We start from the raw sequence: 19,800 nt of genomic DNA, 5'->3' as shown, positions 1-19,800 counted from the left end.
GCACCAATTTGAAATACAGACAGTATAGAGCCAATATTCATAACTTCAACTACAAAAATGACACATGCACCCAGACAGCACAATCATAACCAGTAACCCGTAACCTGGTCTTAGACACCTTATATGACCCCCTTTACACAAGATTTGGTGCCACTACAGGACCTTGGTTGCAACCCATGTTCTGTATGGTCCCAGTTTATATCAATAACGTCACAGGTACTCCTGGCTCACGCCCCATCCCTGTCACTCTCCGGTGTTACCAGATTTGCCCATTACTTTGGAGTATGCTCATTTATTTGGGTTACTTTTCTGGGGAAGGGGATTCTGTAATCCTATCAATGTACTGCTTGTGTTCCTTGTGTGTTCATATGGAGCTCTACTCCATCCTTCTGCACGTCCCCTCCCAATGGAGCTATCCTGCAGGACCTAGGTTCCCTAGGGCTGGGTTTCTCCAGCCCCAAAACCGGATGAGCACACACCCACCCACACCTACATTAACAGAACAAGTCTGAGCGGACCAGGTCAGTCAGCACTGTCAAGCTGACCCCTTATATGTCCCTGGATTCACTGGGCTGGATGAAGCAGCACTTTCAAACTGCCCCCCCTTATCTGCCCCTGGGCTCCACGGACTGGGTCAAGCAGCACTTTCAAGCTGTTACCCTCATGTGTCCCAGATTCAGCACGTCCCTATCCCCACCTTCACAACACAATTGTACTGGCAGTAACCTGCTTGATGAGCAAACCCCACTGTATTTTGGGCACTGCAGGGATCTTTAGCTTAGGTAAAAGAAGCATTGCTGCAGAGTGAATGGGGGGAGCTAAAAACACAAAAGAGTAAAGTCCAGCAAGAGAGAGAGAAGCAGCCAGCTTCACCATGCAAGTTATTTATTGAATACAGGTGATAACTGCACAAGGAGGCTAAACCAACCCAACCTACATTATTTAAAGGTTAACACCTAAGGTAGAAAGGAAAACAGAGAGAGAGAAGGGGGGCGTCTCACCCACTCCATGAGGCTTGAACTGGTCCGGGTTCCCAGGTGATGCTGGTAGCTGAGGGTCCTGAGGGCAGGAGACAGGCAGAGTCCCCAGCACGATCAGCCAGGAGAAGATGGAGTCCTAGTGGAACTGATGCACAGTTTGGATCTAAGCATCAGAACCCCGACTGGAGGGTGAGTGGGGATTTTTGTAGAGAAAATACAATGGTCCAAGGGAGAACACTAGATTTGTTTGTAGGTGAGGCTGATAACTCCAGGGTTTTCTTTAGACTAGACAATAGGAGCTGATCACTCTTGGCTATGGGTGGTGTTTTCTTCCAGGGAGCTCACAATGCAACTAGGCGGCTTCACTATTTGGATATCAGTTAAAGATTCATGACTAGAATTGGTCTGATAACTGCTGAGCTGGGTGTGGGAAGACATAGGCTCATTAACATCTGGAGCAGGGATTCCCATGATGCAGTGCTTCCCTGTCTTTTCTGGTCCCAGAGTTCAGTGCGGTTCTCAGTTCTCCATTCTGTATGTAAATTGAGATGTCTCCCTGTCCCATCTCTCATGCAGATGAGGCTAGGGGAGTCGTCTCTGTTTTCCATTCTGTATGCCAATGGGGATGTCTTAATCTTGTCACCCTTGTCAGGAGGGGTCTAGGTGTGTCCCCCAACGCCCTTCACTGCTCTCTGCAAGTTTTTTTTTCCTCTGATGGGTTTGGTTTAAGCAGAGGCTGGGGAGGGAGGTGTCTTTCATGAGTCAGGCAGGACACTGCACCCTGGTTCCCCAAGAACACAGAGGTGTCTGGTATCACCGGCCCACCCCCTCCCCATTGCTCGCCGGCCCGTCCCTGTGGGTCTCCATCCTGTCCCCATCCCTGTGTTTCTCTGGCCCGTCGGGGTGCTGCTGGCTCACGGCATGTGTTTCTCTGGCCCGTCGGGGTGCTGCTGGCTCACGGCATGTGTTTCTCTGGCCCGTCAAGGTGCTGCTGGCTCACGGCATGTGTTTCTCTGGCCCGTCGGGGTGCTGCTGGCTCACGGCATGTGTTTCTCTGGCCCGTCGGGGTGCTGCTGGCTCACGGCTTGTCCCCATCACTCTCCAGCCCGTCCCCCTCCCATCCCCATGGCTCTCGGGCTGTCGCGGTCCCTGTCCCCGTCCCTGTCCCCGTCGCTCTCCGGCCTGTTGGTCGGGCTGTTTTTGGCTCACGCCCGCCCTCGCACTCCAGACTTCCTGGTGAAGAAGGACAGCGAGTTCTGCGTGTGCCGCACACCCTGCGATATGGTGCGCTACGGCAAGGAGCTCTCCATGGTCAAGATCCCCAGCAAGGCCTCAGCCAAGTACCTGGCCAAGAAATACAACAAGAGCGAGCAGTACATCTCGTGAGTGCCCCCCCCATGAAGCACGCCCCCGTTTCCCCTCAGACAGCCCCACACACGCAGCATGCCCCCCGCATGCAGCACGCCCCCGTTTCCCCTGACAGCCCCATGCATGCAGCATGCCCCCCACGCGCAGCACGCCCCCATTGACCCCCAGACAGCCCCACACATGCAGCATGGCCCCCCGCATGCAGCACGTCCCCGTTTCCCCCCAGACAGCCCCACACACACAGCATGGTCCCCCGCATGCAGCACGCCCTGTGTTCCCCTCAGACAGCCCCACACACGCAGCATCCCCGCATGCAGCACGCCCCGTCCCCCAGACAGCCCCCTGCATGCAGCATGGCCCCTGCATGCACCATGGCCCCTGCATGCACCATGCCCCCGTCTTCCCCCAGACAGCCCCCTGCATGCAGCATGGCCCCCCACGTGCAGCACGCCCCCATTTTCCCCCAGACAGCCCTCCGCATGCAGCACGCCCCTCTCACCCCTCTAGACAGCCCCCCCACAGCCCCCCGAGACATCACCCCCATGCACAGCACGGCTCCCCCTGTGCCCCCCCAGACAGCCCCCCTGCACACAGCACCCCCTCAGACAGCCCGCTGCACACAGCGCCCCCATGCACAGCCCCCCGACATCTCCCCCATGCACAGCATGACCTCCCCACAGTGTACCCCCCATGCACAGCCCCCTAAACACCCCCCCCGCATACAGCATGACCCCCCCCAGCACCTCCCCCCACAGAACACTCCTCCACAGCACCCTCCTGCAGACATGTCCCCACATACACAGCCCCCCCAGACATCACCCCCACACATAGCACCCCCCCCAGTACACCCCCATTGCGGACAGCATGACCCCTATGAGTGACCCACCCAACATACCACAGCCCCACATGGGGCGCCCCCCTTTTGCTCCCCCCAGCCTGCCCCCCCAGTGCCCACACCAGCCCTGTGGGGCCCTGGTGTCACCGCACTGCCGCTCGGACTCACCCGTCTGTCTGTGTCTGGTCCCGGCCCCGCTGGCGCCCCGCAGGGACAATGTGCTGGTGCTGGACGTTTTCTTTGAAGCCCTGAACTATGAGACCATCGAGCAGAAGAAAGCATATGAGGTGGCAGGGCTGCTGGGTGAGTGCCCGGCGGGCTGGGTGAGGGCTTGGAGGGATGAGTGCCCAGGGGGGCTGGGTGAGTGCCCGGGGGGCTGGGTGAGGGCTTGGAGAGATGAGTGCCATGGGGGGCTGGGTGAGTGCCCGGGGGGCTGGGTGAGGGCTTGGGGGGGCGAGTGTTCAGGGGGCCGCTGGGTGAATGCCTGGGGGAGGGCCCGGGGGGCTGGGTGATTGCCTGGGAGGGGTTGGGGGGCACTTGCAGTGGGGCAGGGGACTTGCAATCCTGCACCCGGGGGGGGAGCAGTGCCCCCTCCTGGCTCTACATGGGCGTGGGTGGGGCTGGCCCCGCCTGCCAGGAGCAGCGTTGAGGGGCATTGCCTGGCTGCCCACTCATGCTCTGACCCTGCCCCCAGGGGACATCGGGGGCCAGATGGGGCTGTTCATCGGGGCCAGCATCCTCACCATCCTGGAGATTTTCGACTACCTGTACGAGGTGAGGCTGTCGGCTCTTGGTGCATCCCCAAGCCTGAGACTGGTTCAGCTTCGGTGCTGACCAAAGCCACAGACCCCAGTGCATATGCCCCCAGCCCCTCCCCACTCCCCCCCTCCATGCCCATCCCCCCACCATGCCTTCCCTCCACCGACAGGGAACAACGCAGCACGTAGGGGAAACTGAGGCCTAATATTACGGACAATTCCCACTTGATCGTGGGTGTGTCCGGGGCGCAGCTCTGCCCCTCACTACAGCATTGGGCACGGCTCACCCCTTTGTGCATTGCCCTGCCCCGAGAAGCAGGGTCAGACTGTGCCCCCATGGGCTAGATGGGGCTGCCCAGCGCCCCACATGGTGAACAAGGACTCCCGCCACCCATACTAGTGCCGGCCCCCTGACTCTCCCCGGCAGGCACAGTGAGCAGGGGAAGTACAAAGGGGCCAGGACCCCCCAACAGTGGGGACCCCCAGGAGGTCACTGCAGAGCCCTAGTGCCCACCCCCTGGCATTGGTGACGACCCAGTTATCTCCCCCCCCAGGTGTTTCGGGACAAACTCCTCAGCTTTTACAAGAACAAGAAGAGACCCCAGAGGAGTAACAGCGACAACCTGGTAACCAGCCCCCGGGCGCCCAGCCAGGGGAGGGGCCCCTGAGCTTCCCCCATGCCCCCAGAACCGCCCAGCCAGGGGAGGGGCCCCTGACCTTCCCCCATCCCCCCAAAACTGCCCACCCCAGCACCCGGCAGCGCTGAAGCCTGCTGGGGATCGGGGCTGCTCCAGGCTGGGGGGTCGGGCTGCCGCTGTCTCAGGCTGACAATCCATGGGGGAGGGGAGGTGCCAGCCCCCCCGTGGGGCACAGAGCAGGGGCAATTGGCTCCGACCAACGGGGGCGGCTTTGGAGCAGCCCAGGGGGTTTCGGGCTCCTCTCTGGCTGGCCTGTCTGCTCAAGGGGAGGGTCTGCATCAGCCCATCGTCACCCCCTGCCATGCTTTACCCCCCGGTGCTGGCCCCCTCCGCATTCCAGGCTGTCACTTGCCTCATCGTCCCCCCTCTGTCTGCCCGCCCACCCCGTGGCTGTGCCAGGAGCACCCTGAGAGCCCTGGCGTCCCACTCCTTCCCGCGCCCCATTGGCACGGGTGGCCGGCCAAGCCCTTTGCCTGCAGGGGCTGGCACCGGGAAGGCGGAGCCCAGCACGTGGGAGCCCCCGACGGGGACGATTCCTGCAGGGAGCTGGGGGAAGCGCAGCAGCAGACTGCTCTCAGGGACATCCTGCTGGGGTGCGGGGACGGGGGGCAGCCCCCTTGGTGGGGGCGGCCCGAGGTGAATCAGAACAGCCCCCGCCACAGAGCTGTGACCCTGCTCTCACGTGTGAGCTGAGTAGGCTGTGCTGGCGGGGTGGGGACCTCCTGGCTGGGGTCATGCCCAGGTGCCAGCCGAGCCGCTCCAGCCCATTCCTGCAGGCGCTGGGGGCAGCGGGTCCGTCGCTGGAGGCCATGGTCTCCCCGGGGGCTGAGTGCTCCGTCACCCACTTCCCTGCTCCTCCCCTGAGCCAGGGGCCAACCCACAGCCCTTCCGTCCTGCAAGTGGGCAGCAGGACAGACCCTCCAGGGCCCCGGGGACACACTGGGCTGGAGCCTTCGGCTTTGCCATGTGCCAAAGAGCCACACAGCGCCGCTGCCAGCGTGGCCCTGGGGCGATCGAGCTGAGCACAGGAGGACTCATTGCTCAGCCCTCTGGGCTGTGTCCCATCACGGGGCTCGGCTGCGCTGGCTCCTGCTCAGCTGGGGTGTGGGCTCCTCCCCTCTGCTGCTGCCATTGCGTGGGGGGCGGTGTGGGGAGCAGGGTGCATCCCCAGCACCAGCAAAGCTCCCTGCGCAGATTCGCTCTCAGCCCATCTGCTCGCAGCTCACCCCTCTGCATGGGCTGGGACACTCCCGGGGCTGGCCCTAGGCTAACGTGATCCTGGCCCTGCCGGTGACACCGGATTCAGTGCCACCCAGGAGAACCCCCCAGCGAGCCTGGGGCACACTAGCACCCAGTGGCCCTGCCCCCCCTTCCTCTAGCCCAGTGGCTCTCAAACTGCAGGCCACGACCCAGAAGCAGCCAGCAGCAGGTCCAGCTCCTAGGCAAGGGGGCCACAGGACTCCACGCGCTGCCCCTGCCTGAGAGCCGCTTGTGCGCCTAGGAGCCAGAGCTGCTGCTGGCTGCTTCCATGGCACAGCACAGTCCGTGGTGCTAGGTGAGGCAGGAAACCTGCCAGCACCCCCGCTGCACCGCTGACCCCCAACCGAGCCCCCTCCTGCACCCCAAATCCTTCAGCCCCAGCCCCACCCCAGAGCCCTGACTCCCTCCTGCATCCCAACCCCCTGCCCCAGCGCGGAGCTCCTCCCACATGCTGATCCCCTCATTCCTGGCCTCACCCTCTGCACCCCAACCTGTTGCCCCAGCCCAGAGCCCCTCCACACCCCTCATCCCCAGCTCCGTTAGGTCGCGGGCATCAGCAGTTTTCAACTGTGTCACCAGAAAAAAAGTTTGAAAACGACGTGTCTAGCCGAGGCGTTGCTGCACCGTCCGTGCAGACGCAGGGGCAGGGCTGTGTCCGTGCAAGCCGGCGGCACTGGGCCGCAGACACTGGGCTGGCAATGCGCCCACGCAGGTGGAGGGGCCTGCTGCAGCTAGCTGTGAGTGAGCACAGAGCAGGGTCCCTTGTCCCCGGCAGCACCCTCCACCCAGCCCCACCTCCCTCATCCTGTCCCAGTGTGGCCGGGGGGTTCTGGGAATGCAGGAGAGCGAGTCCCCCATACTCACCTGCCGTGGGCCACTGGGGTAGTGTGTGTCCCCCTTTGCACCCATGAATTCATTAGTTCTGTGGGTGCAGCTAAACCCAGACCCCCAGCTAAGTGCAGCACATCCCAGCTGCCTCTGCGGGTCCCATAGCACCAGGTCCAGGCAAGAGCCTGAGCGGCTGGGGCTGAGTGCTGGGTTCTGGGCACTGCAGCTCTTGGAAGGGCTCGGCTTTGCCTTCAGCCCCAACTTGGGATCTCTGCCCGGGAGAGAGCTGGCTGGGCTCACGCCTGCCAGAGGGACGGAGGGTTTAGGACAGCTCGATGCTAAGGAGCAGCAGGGCTGGGGGGCTGGGAGTTCGAAAAGGGGCCTGGGCCAGGATGGAGCCCACCCAGCAGGACTCCCCGTGAAGGAGGAGTGTGGTGATCCAGCCCCTGCTCCGGAGCCATCCTAGGCTGCTGCCTGTGCCAGCACCTGCTCTTCAGAACAGGGACTGACCAAGTGGCAGAGTTCATAGAAGAGCCACTGAGGGGTCGAGCTCTGCAGATCCTGCCGCATAGGTCTGGACAGGGGAGGGGCCAGCGGTGCTGCGAGTGCGGGCTGGGCAGGGGAGGGGTCAGCGGTGCTGCGAGTGCGGGCTGGGCAGGGGAGGGGTCGGCGGTGCCGTGAGCGTGGGGTCAGTGACTCCAGGCCAGTCGTGTCTCCAACAGCCCCACTCTATCTCAGTCGACGGAGCCGGGCCGGGTGCAGGAGTCCCTGGGCAGAGCCCTGCCCTGGGCTCTGTGGGAGGCTGAGTGGTCCCTGTGGCCATGGCCAGGGCCAGGCTCAGGCTCACACACCGGCCCAGGCTGTCACCCTGCAGGCAGGGCAGGACCTGGGGCTGCGGCAGCTGGAGCTGGCCCTCTGGTGGAGCCGTTCCCCAGTGCTGGCACCGCTCAGGGGGCCTGCGGCAGTTGGGCAGCGTAGGGTCCCATGGGACAACCAGACTCCTGCAACAGCCACACAAGAACGCAGGCTTGGCTGTGACCTCTTGGCCCTGAGGCCAGGCCCCTGCTACTGCTGGCAACCCCGGCCCATCATCCCCCCGTGCAACCTGATCCACTGCACCATCACACCAGCTGCCCCGGGCTCCACCCAGCACCCTCCTGCCCCCACCGCTCAGCCCAGCACCCCCAAGCTGTCCCCACCGCTCGGCCCAGCAGCCCCAAAACCTCCAGCTGCTCAGCCCAGCACCCCCCCACTGGCCCTCTTCCCCTGCCTCAGCTGACAGCGCCGCCCTGTCTCACCAGCACATTTTACTAGCACCCTCCGCGTCCTGTGCCATCATCAACGCCCATGTTACAGACACAGCCTAGGCCAAACTGCATGTGGCTCCTGCAGACCCTCCCGGCCCAGAACTGGGGAGCCTGGCATGGCCCTGGCATCAGAGCATGCCAGGAGGGTCATGGCACCAGCAGCCAGACCCAGCTCCCAGCCAGGGACCCGGAGAGGGGAGGCAGACCATGGCTGTGGGGGCAGCAGGGCAGGGATCTGGGATGGGGTGGGCGGACAGAAACACTGCCTGCTTCTCACCCCTTGTTCCTCCCCAGAGCACCTGTAACACACTGCGGAGCCACTCGGACAGTCTCGGCTACACCTCGAACATGCTACCTCGGCACCCGGCTCTTGGCAACTTCGAGGAATTTGCCTGCTGACGGGGCGGCTGCGCCTTGCAGTCCCAGCCCACCAGCCCCTCACCTCCAACAAGATCCAAGCTGCTCCGGCCAGGCAGCCACGGCTTGGCAGTGGAGAGGGCATGGGGGAAGGGGCCAGGCAGCCACGGCTTGGCAGTGGGGAGGGCATGGGGGAAGGGGCCAGGCAGCCACGGCTTGGCAGTGGGGAGGGCATGGGGGAAGGAGACATCAGCAGTGGCGCAGTCCTGGGCTTGACATGCCGGGCTCAGTGGGGCCTGGGGCAAGCTGTGGCTCCGTGCACAGCCCCTACCCGGGGAACTCAAGCTCGGGTTTCCCTCCTGCCCCATGAGGAGTGGGGGATTGGGGTCCCCAAGGGTCAGCCCCTCTGCGGGCAGGGGGGTGCTGAGCCCAGCATTGGAGGGCCCTGGCCCACTCCAGGGATGGAAGGCAGCACCTCCGACAAGCCAGGGTGCCTGGCTGCCTCCCAGCATCCCCGCCATGGCAGAGAGCAGAGCCAGCTCTCCCTTTCCCAGCAAGCCTCTACCCCATCCCCTGCCTGCAACCCCTCCCCAGGGAGCCACCCCCAGGGCTCCCCAGCCCCAGGGCACCAGCACCCTCACAACTCACTCAGGACGGCTAAGCCCTGGGGCTGGGCAGGGCTTGCACTCCTGGTCTTCCAGGGCCCTGCAACGGGGACAGGCAGGGGGTGGCCTCGGGCCCCTGTGCTGGAGCTGGGAGGCCCCAGGGCCTGACCAGGCCCTTTATGCTAGTGACCCCGTCTGACACTCCCGCTGGCCACGTATCTGCATGAGCTGCTTGGAGCACCCCCCGCCTACGCCCCTTGCCCATGTGTGCCCCCCCAGCATAGAGACAGCTGCAGCTTGCACCTCTCCAGCCTAGCACGGATCCCGTGTAACATTAAAAACCCGCCTGGCGGTTCCGACTTCCCACCTCTTCCTGGTCAATTCCAGGCTGGGAGGGCTCGAAGCAGGAGGCGTCACTGGGGGGAGGGGGAGGCAGGGCGGGACAGGCCTGGGGGACCCTGCAGGGGGTCGAGGGGAGGGTGCTAGGCTAGGCCTGCAGAGAAGGGGCACGTGGCGGGAGCAGAGAGGTAGCTGGTGAGCGGGCCCTAGACCAGAATCTCTCTCTCCAGCTCTTTGCTAGCAGCCCACGGGCTGCCCCCACACCAGCCAGCTGGGGGGGGGGGGAGACACTCCGTGCTCCGCTCCCCTCACCCCGCAGGATCCTGGAGCCGACTCCCCGTTGTCACCACAGCCAGAATCTTCCCCAGGCCCTGCAGGGCCCTGGTGTACCAGCAGCCCCCCCCCTTCCAGTCTCCCCCCCCCGACTCGCTGCCCCCCCATGAACAGCAGGGCAGGCGCGTCACCACCCCAACCCACAGGGCTGGCCCCGGGACAGCCCCAGCAGCCCTCTCCCCACACCAAGGACAACAGCGCAGGACGCGAGCTGAGGGAGGGGAAATGTTTATGAAATTAAACATACACCTTCAGCCACACAGGAGCACGGTACGAGGGGGAGGGAAGCTGCCTGGCCCCCCAAGGAGTCCCAGCTAGAGGGGGCCCCACCCAGGCAGAGGCACAGCCAGGGCCCAGGGGCTTGCAAGGGATGTGGCAAGAAGGGGCAGCTTGTGTTGGGGGCACCACGTCCCATGCCAGCCCAGGAGGAGCGTCCCTTGTTCCTGGACCCCTGGTGAAGGAAGGGAAAGCAATGGCTCCCCCCTTTCCTGTGCCCCACTGGAACCCCAGGGCCGTCCCTGTCCCGTGGGAGGCAGGTGACGCTGCACAGTACCAGGGCGATGAGCACTCGCAGCAGGGCAGGGCAGGGCAGGGCAGGGAGGGAGCTGGCTCCTGTCCATGGGGTCCCAGCAGAGACTGGTAGAAAAGCTAATAAATACTGAGGGGGGGATGGGGACGCAGGGCCCTGCCCATCACCCAGGGCCCTGGCCCCAGGACATTCTCCCCAGGGCAGATGCTGGCCCGGCAGGCCCGGCTGCGGGCAGTCTCTACGGGAGGCAGAAGTCCGTGAAGTAGGAATGCTGCAGTGCCTCCTCGGCTGAGATCCGCTGTACCGGGTTGCACTTCAGCAGGTTCTGTGGAGGTAGCAGAGGGGCTGCGTGAGGAGGGGGTGGGGGGCAGCCTGGCCGGAGCAGGGCAATGGGGCTAGGCGCCCCCCACCCCTGGAGCTGCAGGTGAGGGTCAGAAGCCCATTCCCCACCCCTTCAGGGGTGGTTAGAGGAGCAACTGGGGAGGGAGCTGTCTGGGGTAGCCCCACAGGGGCCTGGCCCCTGTGGCAGAGGGCGAGGAGAGGCAGAGAAGCCACCTGGCTGCCCAGCACAGCAGCTGCTGCCCCCGCCCACGGGGGACACAGAGGGGGGCTGTCAGCGGCATGTACGTGAAGGGCCTGGGCCAAGGTGCCCCAAAACCATTATGGTCAGTCACAGGACCCCAGCAGTCCCCCAGGGACAGGCCTGCCCCTTCTTGGGGCCAGCTGCCCCCACTGCATGCCACGGGGCTGGGTCCACAGCGCCTGCTCAGCCTGGGCAGCGGGGCACTCACCTGCAGCAGGTCCCGACCTGTGGCATTGAGTTTGGGCACCACGTTGAGCAGCGACGTTGTTGCAGGGTACATGGGATACGGCTGGGGGGGGGGGGAGAGAAAAAGACAGCACTAATCCCCCTCCCTGGAGACAGGCAAAGCCCCACCTCCCCCTGGAGACAGGCCAACCTGCCCCCCACCTGCCCACTAACCTTGACCCAGAACTAATCCCTCCCCAGGAGTCAGGGCCAACCTGCCTCCCTTTCCCCCTCCAGACACTAAGTCAGCCCCCAAACTCCCCCGGCACTAACCCCCAGACTGGGCCTGGCAACTGCTCCCTCTCTGGCCCCGATGCTCCGAGGGCCCAGCCAGCCCTACATACACTTGTGTCCAGCACTCACACCTGTCACACATCGTTTGTGGCTCCCACTGACATGGACCCAAGAGCTGCAGCTTGTGGCTGGAGGGGGCAGCTCCCTGGCCCCTGCCCCTGAGAACAGCGTGGGCCCCAGAGTGCCCTCCCTCAACGGGCCAGGCCCTGGGCGCCCATCCCCAGCCTGGGACTCACCTTGTAGTCTGGGAGCTTGGTCATGGCCGGCCACTGCTCTTCGGTGGGGGTTCCCAGCAATGTGGGGCAGGTTAAGGACCATCTCTGCCCCCAGACAGCCAACCGGGGGAGAGGAGGGGAGCACCTCCGCTCCGGCCCACAGGCAGAGCCAGGCCCTGCCCAAGGCACATCCTACCAGCCCCCACAGGGCTCCTTCGGGCAGGGGGAAGGCCAGCCCCTCTGGGACCTGCATGCCCCTCCCACCTGGAGGAGGTCAGGAGACCCCTTCCCCAAGGGGGAAACCAGGCTGTCTCCTCTCCCCATGCTTAACAAATCCACCCAAACACCTAGTTAAAACGGATATCGGAAAATCCTCTTCAGCTGATCGTCCACGTCATTTCCGGGGAACAGGGGCCGCCCGGCATTGGCCAGCTCTGCGGGGAGAGAGATGGGGCTGAGTCCAAGAAGCCCTGCACCCCCCCACCCCTGCTCGCAGCACAGCCCCTCCACAGTGGGGAGCCAGCACTGGGGTGGATACCTGCAAAGATGCAGCCGGCTGACCACATGTCTATGGAGGTGGAGTACAGCTTGGCACCAAACAGCACGTCAGGGGGGCGGTACCACAGTGTGACAACCTGCAGGGGGTGGAGACAGGTGGTCAGACCCCCACTGCCCTGAGAACAGCCTGCAGGAGGCACCGCTGAGCTGCTGGCCTGAGGACCATGTCTGGTCCCAAGCTCTGGGCAGCGGGGTGGCTTCCCCCTCCTCCCACAGTCCCCCCATGGCTGCTGCAACACTCCGCCATGGTTGCGGACCCATCTCCCCTGGAGAGAATGGGGCTGGTTGACACCCCCCCCAGAGCCAGTAGCAGCTTCCTAGCTTTGCCCCAGCTCCTGTGTGATCCAAGCAGAGGCACCGGCTAAGCGGGGGAAGAGAGGATGTGAACAGCCCATCACCATGAACCCCCGCTGCTGGGCGCTCTCCCCCCGAGTCAGCGCTGCCCCCCATACATCCGTGCAGCTCTAGGTGGGGCTGAGCTGCGGGGAGTGGAGCAGGGGCTCAGCAGGGGGTGCTCTCCCCTCGCAGTGAGTACTGACCCCACTGCCCCAGTGTGGTGCTGGGCGGGGCTGTGCTATGGGGTGGGTGGGGGCTGTGCGAGTCTCCTGTGTGACAGCCCGTCCAGGAGCTGTACAGAACAGCCCCCACGCTGTCCCCAACCACTCACCTCTGCCGAATAACAGCGCACAGGGATCCCGAAGGCCCGAGCCAAGCCGAAGTCGGCCAGTTTGAGCTCCCCATTCTGCCAAGAGAAGCAGATGAACCAGCCACAGTGAATCAGTCGTGCAGAGCGCGCCACCTGCCAGGAACTGCGGCTGCCACCCAGAGCCAGAGCAGCAGCACGCCCCCGCTCTGTGCTCAGAAGATCAAGATTAGAGCCCTGAGAGAGAACACAATGAGCAGCCCTCCAACCCTGCCCTGGGCCCTGGCAGCCCTGCTCTGGGCTCCCCCTCAATCCCGACCCACAGCCCCTGCTAGCCCAGCCCTGGGATCCTGCCAGCCCTGCCTGTCCCCCTCAATCCTGACCCACATCCCCTGCTAGCCCAGCCCTGGCATCCTGCCAGCCCTGCCCTGGGCTCCCTCTCAATCCCCACCTGCAGCCCCTGCTAGCCTAGCACTGGCATCCTGCCAGTCCCAACCCTCAGCCCCTGTGATGTTATGAGTACAATATAATATCTCACTGAAAGGTGACAGGGCCAGAAAGAGTTAATTAACTCACCTCACCGACTGACCTGACCCATGGGTGAACCTTAAGAACTGGTTAGCAAGATATGTAAATGAACAGAGCTTTGAAATGCAAGTCTGCATTGTTAGAGGTAGAGGGGGAGGTGTTTGCTCAGGGCTTGGGATGTCAGCAAACAAGTCTTGTCTATTGCTGTAGTTTTAATTCAAAGATCAAAAAAGGGAATATTAGCATTTAAGATGATACTTGAGTGAAATAGGATTATTGTCTATGTGTCTCTTTGAAGGTTGTGGTAACCTGTATCTGAACTGTTTAATGGATAAATTACCCTGTGCTAATTGCCAGGATGTTTGGGAGAAGGAGTTAAGCCTATTGTTTTCTCAGGCCGAGAGGCTGCTGGAAATGTATAAGAACCTGGGACACGATCCTTCTTCATCTCAGATCTGCTTTGGGTTTCAAGAGGGGGAAACCTTTAAGCCACAAGGATTGAGATCCCCAGTCATTGACTGGAGCCACCCTGAATATGGACATTGGACTATAACCTCTGGACTATTTCTAAAAGGACTTTTGGCAACTACAAGCTCATCTCTGCTGTGTATCTGAACCTCAAGAATTGAATTCTAGTCTGTCTGTATATTGATCTTTTAACCAACACTCTCTCTTTTCTTTTTAAATAAATTTTAGCTTAGTTAATAAGAATTGGCTGTAGCATGTATTGTGGGTAAGATCTAAGTTATAATTGAACCTGGGTATGTAGCTGATCCTTTGGGATTGGAAGAACCTTTTCTTTTATATGATGAGATAAGATTTTCAGGAATCATCATCATATCTGACAGGTGTGTCTGGACGGAGGCCTGAGGCTGGGCACTTTAAGGGAACTGCCTGGTTTAAACTTCTAAGTAACCAGTGAGGTACTACAGAAGCTGTTTTGTGCTGGTTGGTAAATCTAAGTATTGGAATAACCACCAGCGTTTGGGGTTTGTCTGCCCTGTTTTGTTTGCAGTTCACCCTGATTGAGTGACCTCAGCTGACTCCCATGGGCAGCACTGTCACAGCCCCCTGCTAGCCCAGCCCTGGGATCCCGCCAGCCCTGCCAGTCCCCCTCAATCCCCACCTGCAGCCTCTGCTAGCCCAGCCCTGGCATCCCACCAGCCCTGCCAATCCCAACCCTCAGCCCCCTGCTAGCCCAGCCCTGGCATCCTGCCAGCCTGCTTGTGCCCCCAATCCTGACCTGCAGCCCCCCTGCTAGCCCAGCCCTGGCATCCCACCAGCCCTGCCAGTCCCCCTCAATCCCAACCCACAGCCTCTGCCAGCCCAGTCCTGGCATCCCACCAGCTCTGCCAGTCCCCCTCAATCTCAACCCACAGCCTCTGCTAGCCCTGGCATCCCACCAGCCCTGCCAGTCCCCCTCAATCCTGACCCACAGTCCCTGCTAGCCCACCCCTATGATCCCGCCAGCCTGCTTGTGCCTCCAATCCCGACCCACAGCCCCTGCTAGCCCAGCCCTGGGATCCCGCCAGCCCTGCCCTGGGCTCCCCCTCAATCCCCACCCACAGCTTCTGCTAGCCCAGCCCTGGCATCCCACCAGCCCGGCCAGTCCCAACCCTCAGCCCCCTGCTAGCCCAGCCCCGGCATACCGCCAGCCATGCCCCGGGCTCCCCCTCAATCCCGACCTGCAGCCCCTGCTAACCCAGCCCTGGGATCCCCATCCACCCTGCCAGTCCCCTTCAATTCCGACCCACAGCCCCCTGCCAGCCCAGCCCTGTCAATGCCCCATACTCCAGCCCAGCAGCAGCAGTGGACCCCTCATTTGGCCTGCGTGGGTCACTCACTCTGTTGATCAGCAGGTTCTGGGGTTTGAGGTCTCTATGCAGCACGTTGCGGCTGTGGCAGAAGGCAAGACCCTTCAGCAGCTGGTACATGAAGGACTGAAAAAAAGAGAGGGCAGCACTGAGCAAGCTGCAGGTAGAACCCAAACCTACCCATGCCCCAGACAGGGCGGGCGTTGGCTCCAGGATGCAGGGGATTCTCCCCTGCCAGGCCCAAGGGAACCAAGACCAGCCTGTCTGGGGGGGAGCAGCTTGTGATGCTGTGAGCCTGGAGAGCTGCTAACTCTGAACCGACCTTGGAAGGGGGCCGCCGAGCTGGATGCTGTGACTGGCATCCCCTCCCCCGCGAGGCACCATCATGGCCCGGCCCCGCAAACCCACCTTGACATTCTCAGGGTCCAGGTCCCCATTGCAGCTGTCGAAATATTTCTTCAGGTCCTAGCAGGAAAAGAGGGATGCCTGGGTCAGAGGAGAACTGGGGAGCTCAAGGGCACCCAAACAACTCCGCTCCCCCTTGGGGATGACAGTGGAATTAACTCGGGGCTCCCCATTTCCCTCAGTCCCCTGTGGGCTCCCCCCCCAGCTCACCTGGTCACAGAATTCAAACACCAGCGTCAGCTTCTTGTCACTGTGCAGGACATCGTGCAGTCTGCAATGCAGGGAAAACCGAGTGAGTGTCCCCAGCAGGAGCCCACAGGACCTTCAGCAGCAAACAGGGCCTCCTGCCAGCCCCAGTGCTGAGAGCATGGCAGGGCGGTTGCCGCACAGGCCCCCGGCCCTTTCCCTCAGGGGACATAGTGCAGGGTCCTGGGTAGAAAACAAGCAGGCCGCCCCAGTGGCAGCCCTACTGTGAAAGGTACAAACACTTTCCCATTCCTGAGCAGCCCCCCACAGCTCACACGGGACTCATGGAGAGGAGAGCAGAGGGGGAACAATGCCACACAACACCCAGGAGCTCCACGTGTCCAGATCCAACCCCAGCCCCATCCAGAGCCCCCTGGCCTGCCTGGCACACGGAGCGCCCTTGCCTGACGATGTTCTTGTGTTTCAGCTCCTTGAGGAGGCAGATCTCCCGCAGGGCAGAGCTGGGAACACCCTAGAGAAGGACAGAGAGAGGTTATCAGCACATGCTGCCCCACAGAGCCAGGACCCTACATGCCCCCAGCAGGATATTGGCAAACGCACAAAAAGGCATTAGACTCAAGCCCAGAGAAGCAGAAACAGTAGAACAGAGCCCAGGAACCACAAAGGTGGTGAGCCCCCATCCCAGCCCCCATGATAGGCAGCCATGGCAGGGCTTGGGCCCAAACCTGTTCCCCTGCAGCTGGGAACATCTGCTGGCAGTTGCAGCCTCCATTTGGTCTCTGAGGGGAATGGCCACCCCCCATACTAGAGGCACTATGGGGCCGAAGCAGCAGGCACCGGCCACAGCTGGGCACTAGAACAGAGCAGGCTGGTCACCTCGTCATCATCATCTAGCCGGACCCTCTTCAATGCCACGATCTCATGGGTCTCCCTGTTCTTGGCTTTGAACACGGTCCCGTAGGTCCCTGTGGGGAGAGGCTGTGAAAACCGGGCACCCCAGTGCCAGCCTCGCAACCTCTAACTCAACCCTCCAGCAACTGCAGCACCTGACTCCCAGCCGGGCCCCACCACAACACTGCCCCCGCCTCCAACCCCGGCCGGGCCCCCCCGCAACATTGCCCCCCGCCCGCAACCCCGGCCGGGCCCCCCCGCAACACTGCCCCCCGCCCGCAACCCCGGCCGGGCCCCCCCCGCAACACTGCCCCCCGCCCGCAACCCCGGCCGGCTCCCCCCCGCAACACTGCCCCCCGCCCGCAATCCCGGCCGGCTCCCCCCCGCAACACTGCCCCCGCCCGCAACCCCGGCCGGGCCCCACTGCAACACTGCCCCCCGCCCGCAACCCCGGCCGGGCCCCACTGCAACACTGCCCCCCGCCCGCAACCCTGGCCGGGCCCCACTGCAACACCGCCCCCCGCCCGCAACCCCGGCCGGCCCCCGCCCGCAACACCGCCCCCCGCCCGCAACCCCGGCCGGCTCCCCCCCGCAACACCGCCCCCCGCCCGCAACCCCGGCCTGCCCCCCCCGCAACACCGCCCCCCGCCCGCAACCCCGGCCTGCCCCCCCCGCAACACCGCCCCCCGCCCGCAACCCCGGCCGGGCCCCCCCGCAACACCGCCCCCCGCCCGCAACCCGGGCTGGCCCCCCCCGCAACACCGCCCCCCGCCCGCAACCCCGGCCGGCCCCCCCCGCAACACTGCCCCCCGCCCGCAACCCCGGCCGGGCCCCCCCGCAACACTGCCCCCGCCCGCAACCCCGGCCGGGCCCCCCGCAACACTGCCCCGCAACGAACACCGCCCCCCGCCCGCAACCCCGGCCGGGCCCCCCCGCAACACTGCCCCCGCCCGCAACCCCGGCCGGGCCCCCCCGCAACACTGCCCCCGCCCGCAACCCTGCCCCCCGCCCGCAACCCCGGCCGCCCCCGTGACCCCAGCTCCCGGCTCTGAGCCGGGCGGGGCGGGACCAGGCCCAGCCCGGGCAGGCGCGGCCCAAGCTCCCCGGTACCTTCTCCGATTTTCTCCAGCTTCTCGTATTTCTGCATCGCTCCGCACCGGGCCCCTCCAACTACAGCTCCCGGCAGCCCCCACGCGGCCCCGCCCCCACAGCTCCCGGCAGCCCCCGCGCGGCCCCTCCAACTACAGCTCCCGGCAGCACCCCGCGCGGCCCCGCCCCCACAGCTCCCGGCAGCCCCCGCGCGGCCCCTCCAACTACAGCTCCCGGCAGCCCCCGCGCGGCCCCGCCCCCACAGCTCCCGGCAGCCCCCGCGCGGCCCCGCCCCCACAGCTCCCGGCGGACCCTGCGCGGCCCCGCCCCCACAGCTCCCGGCAGCCCCCGCGCGGCCCCGCCTCCAGCACAGCTCCCGGCAGCCCCCGCGCGGCCCCGCCCCCACAGCTCCCGGCAGCCCCCACGCGGCCCCGCCCCCACAGCTCCCGGCGGACCCTGCGCGGGCCCCGCCCCCACAGCTCCCGGCAGCCCCCGCGCGGCCCCGCCCCCACAGCTCCCGGCGGACCCTGCGCGGCCCCGCCCCCACAGCTCCCGGCAGCCCCCGCGCGGCCCCGCCCCCACAGCTCCCGGCGGACCCTGCGCGGCCCCGCCCCCACAGCTCCCGGCAGCCCCCGCGCGGCCCCGCCCCCACAGCTCCCGGCGGCCCCCGCGTTCCCGGGCCGGGCTGGGTGCTCGTTGTCCTGTCTCTGGGCCAGGCCCCGCCCCGCCCGCCGGGTCACAGGGAGCCGGACCCGGATCCGCACCGGCCGCTTCCACAGCACCAGCCCCGCCCCCCGGCGAGTCACTGCGGGGGGCGGCCTGGCTAGACCGGGCTGGGGCCTGGCCCCCGGGCTCCCTCGGGGCGGGGCCCGCGGCGGGCTCGGTCTGTGCCCCCCCCGGCTCTCGGGGCGGGGCCCGCGGCGGGCTCGGTCTGTGCCCCCCCCCCGGCTCTCGGGGCGGGGCCCGCGGCGGGCTCGGTCTGTGCCCCCCCCCCGGGTTCCCCCCGCGGCGGGCTCGGTCTGTGCCCCCCCCCGGCTCTCGGGGCGGGGCCCGCGGCGGGCTCGGTCTGTGCCCCCCCCGGCTCCCTCGGGGCGGGGCCCGCGGCGGGCTCGGTCTGTGCCCCCCCCCGGCACCCTCGGGGCGGGGCCCGCGGCGGGCTCGGTCTGTGCCCCCCCCGGCTCCCTCGGGGCGGGGCCCGCGGCGGGCTCGGTCTGTGCCCCCCCCGCCTCCCGCGGGGCGGGGCCCGCGGCGGGCTCGGTCTGTGCCCCCCCGGCTCTCGGGGCGGGGCCCGCGGCGGGCTCGGTCTGTGCCCCTCTCCCGGGCTCCCTCGGGGCGGGGCCCGCGGCGGGCTCGGTCTGTGCCCCTCTCCCGGGCTCCCTCGGGGCGGGGCCCGCGGCGGGCTCGGTCTGTGCCCCCCCCCCGGGCTCCCCCCGCGGCGGGCTCGGTCTGTGCCCCCCCCCTGGCTCCCTCGGGGCGGGGCCCGCGGCGGGCTCGGTCTGTGCCCCCCCCCCGGGCTCTCTCGGGGCGGGGCCCGCGGCGGGCTCGGTCTGTGCCCCCCCCCCCCGGGCTCCCTCGGGGCGGGGCCCGCGGCGGGCTCGGTCTGTGCCCCCCGGGCTCCCTCGGGGCGGGCTCGGTCTGTGCCCCCCCCCGGGCTCCCTAGGGGCGGGGCCCGCAGCCCTAGAGTTAATGAAGTTTAAAGCCAGATGCTTTATAACCTTGTGGAGTCAGTGTCCCTGCCCAGTGCGGTGGGAGCGGTGACTGCAGCAGGTGTAGACGTAGCCAAGGGAGCCAGCTCTGAAAACACCAGAGATGCTGTGGCAGCCGAGGCTGTCCAGCCTGGCCTGGGTGTGTGCTCTAGCAGGTAGGCTGCGCTACCCTGGCGTCACTGCTGTTGCTACCCAAGCTCACTCACTCGCTCAGGTATCTTCACCCCTGCTGCAGTCACACACCGCGATCCCAGGGGCACAGACCTGTAGTCAGCAGCATTGCAAAGCCCCTGCTACCAGGTCTCTTGTCCATGTGTTGGTGCCTAGACACCCATCAGTCACCTCTCAGCCTCAATAAGCTGAATACATTGAGCTCCTTTGGCCTCGCATTGTAAAGCTTATTTTCCAGCCCTGGGTCATTTCTGTGGCCCCCCTTGGCACTCTG

General features: G+C 65.1%; 2 protein-coding genes across 2 annotated transcripts in view; one reads left to right on the top strand and one right to left on the bottom strand.

Annotated features, from left to right (window-relative positions):
* ASIC3 (acid sensing ion channel subunit 3) overlaps positions 1 to 9,403 on the top strand; it is a 56,504-nt gene extending 47,101 nt beyond the window's left edge. The window contains exons 6-10 of the mRNA XM_030546624.1: positions 2,209 to 2,362; positions 3,395 to 3,486; positions 3,878 to 3,957; positions 4,496 to 4,567; positions 8,329 to 9,403. Coding sequence (XP_030402484.1) covers positions 2,209 to 2,362; positions 3,395 to 3,486; positions 3,878 to 3,957; positions 4,496 to 4,567; positions 8,329 to 8,433 — 503 coding nt within the window. The 3' untranslated portion in view covers positions 8,434 to 9,403. The remainder of the gene's footprint in view (positions 1 to 2,208; positions 2,363 to 3,394; positions 3,487 to 3,877; positions 3,958 to 4,495; positions 4,568 to 8,328) is intronic.
* A 477-nt stretch (positions 9,404 to 9,880) lies between these two features.
* Positions 9,881 to 17,760, bottom strand: CDK5 (cyclin dependent kinase 5). The gene is made up of 12 exons (XM_030546626.1): positions 17,671 to 17,760; positions 16,546 to 16,634; positions 16,113 to 16,180; positions 15,673 to 15,733; positions 15,466 to 15,522; positions 15,088 to 15,183; positions 12,740 to 12,814; positions 12,053 to 12,149; positions 11,879 to 11,948; positions 11,536 to 11,596; positions 10,989 to 11,069; positions 9,881 to 10,522 (listed from the first exon to the last, which is right to left on the bottom strand). Exons 1-12 carry the CDS (start codon positions 17,705 to 17,707, stop codon positions 10,436 to 10,438), a joined length of 879 nt encoding a protein of 292 aa, XP_030402486.1. The 5' UTR covers positions 17,708 to 17,760; the 3' UTR covers positions 9,881 to 10,435.
* Positions 17,761 to 19,800: the final 2,040 nt, after the last annotated feature.

Source organism: Gopherus evgoodei, unplaced genomic scaffold, assembly GCF_007399415.2.
Source record: "Gopherus evgoodei ecotype Sinaloan lineage unplaced genomic scaffold, rGopEvg1_v1.p scaffold_47_arrow_ctg1, whole genome shotgun sequence".
Taxonomy (NCBI): domain Eukaryota; kingdom Metazoa; phylum Chordata; order Testudines; family Testudinidae; genus Gopherus; species Gopherus evgoodei.
This window is presented reverse-complemented; position numbering and strand designations above follow the sequence as displayed.

Bases quoted from the DNA above. Each gene is read 5' to 3' on its own strand.
- CDK5 (XM_030546626.1), bottom strand. From the start codon at position 17,707: ATGCAGAAATACGAGAAGCTGGAGAAAATCGGAGAAG. The intron at 15,184-15,465 runs GTGGGTTTGCGG...TCTTTTTTTCAG, and splicing joins TGGACCCTGAGAATGTCAAG to TCCTTCATGTACCAGCTGCT. The intron at 12,815-15,087 runs GTGAGTGACCCA...TTCTCTTGGCAG, and splicing joins AGAACCTGCTGATCAACAGA to AATGGGGAGCTCAAACTGGC.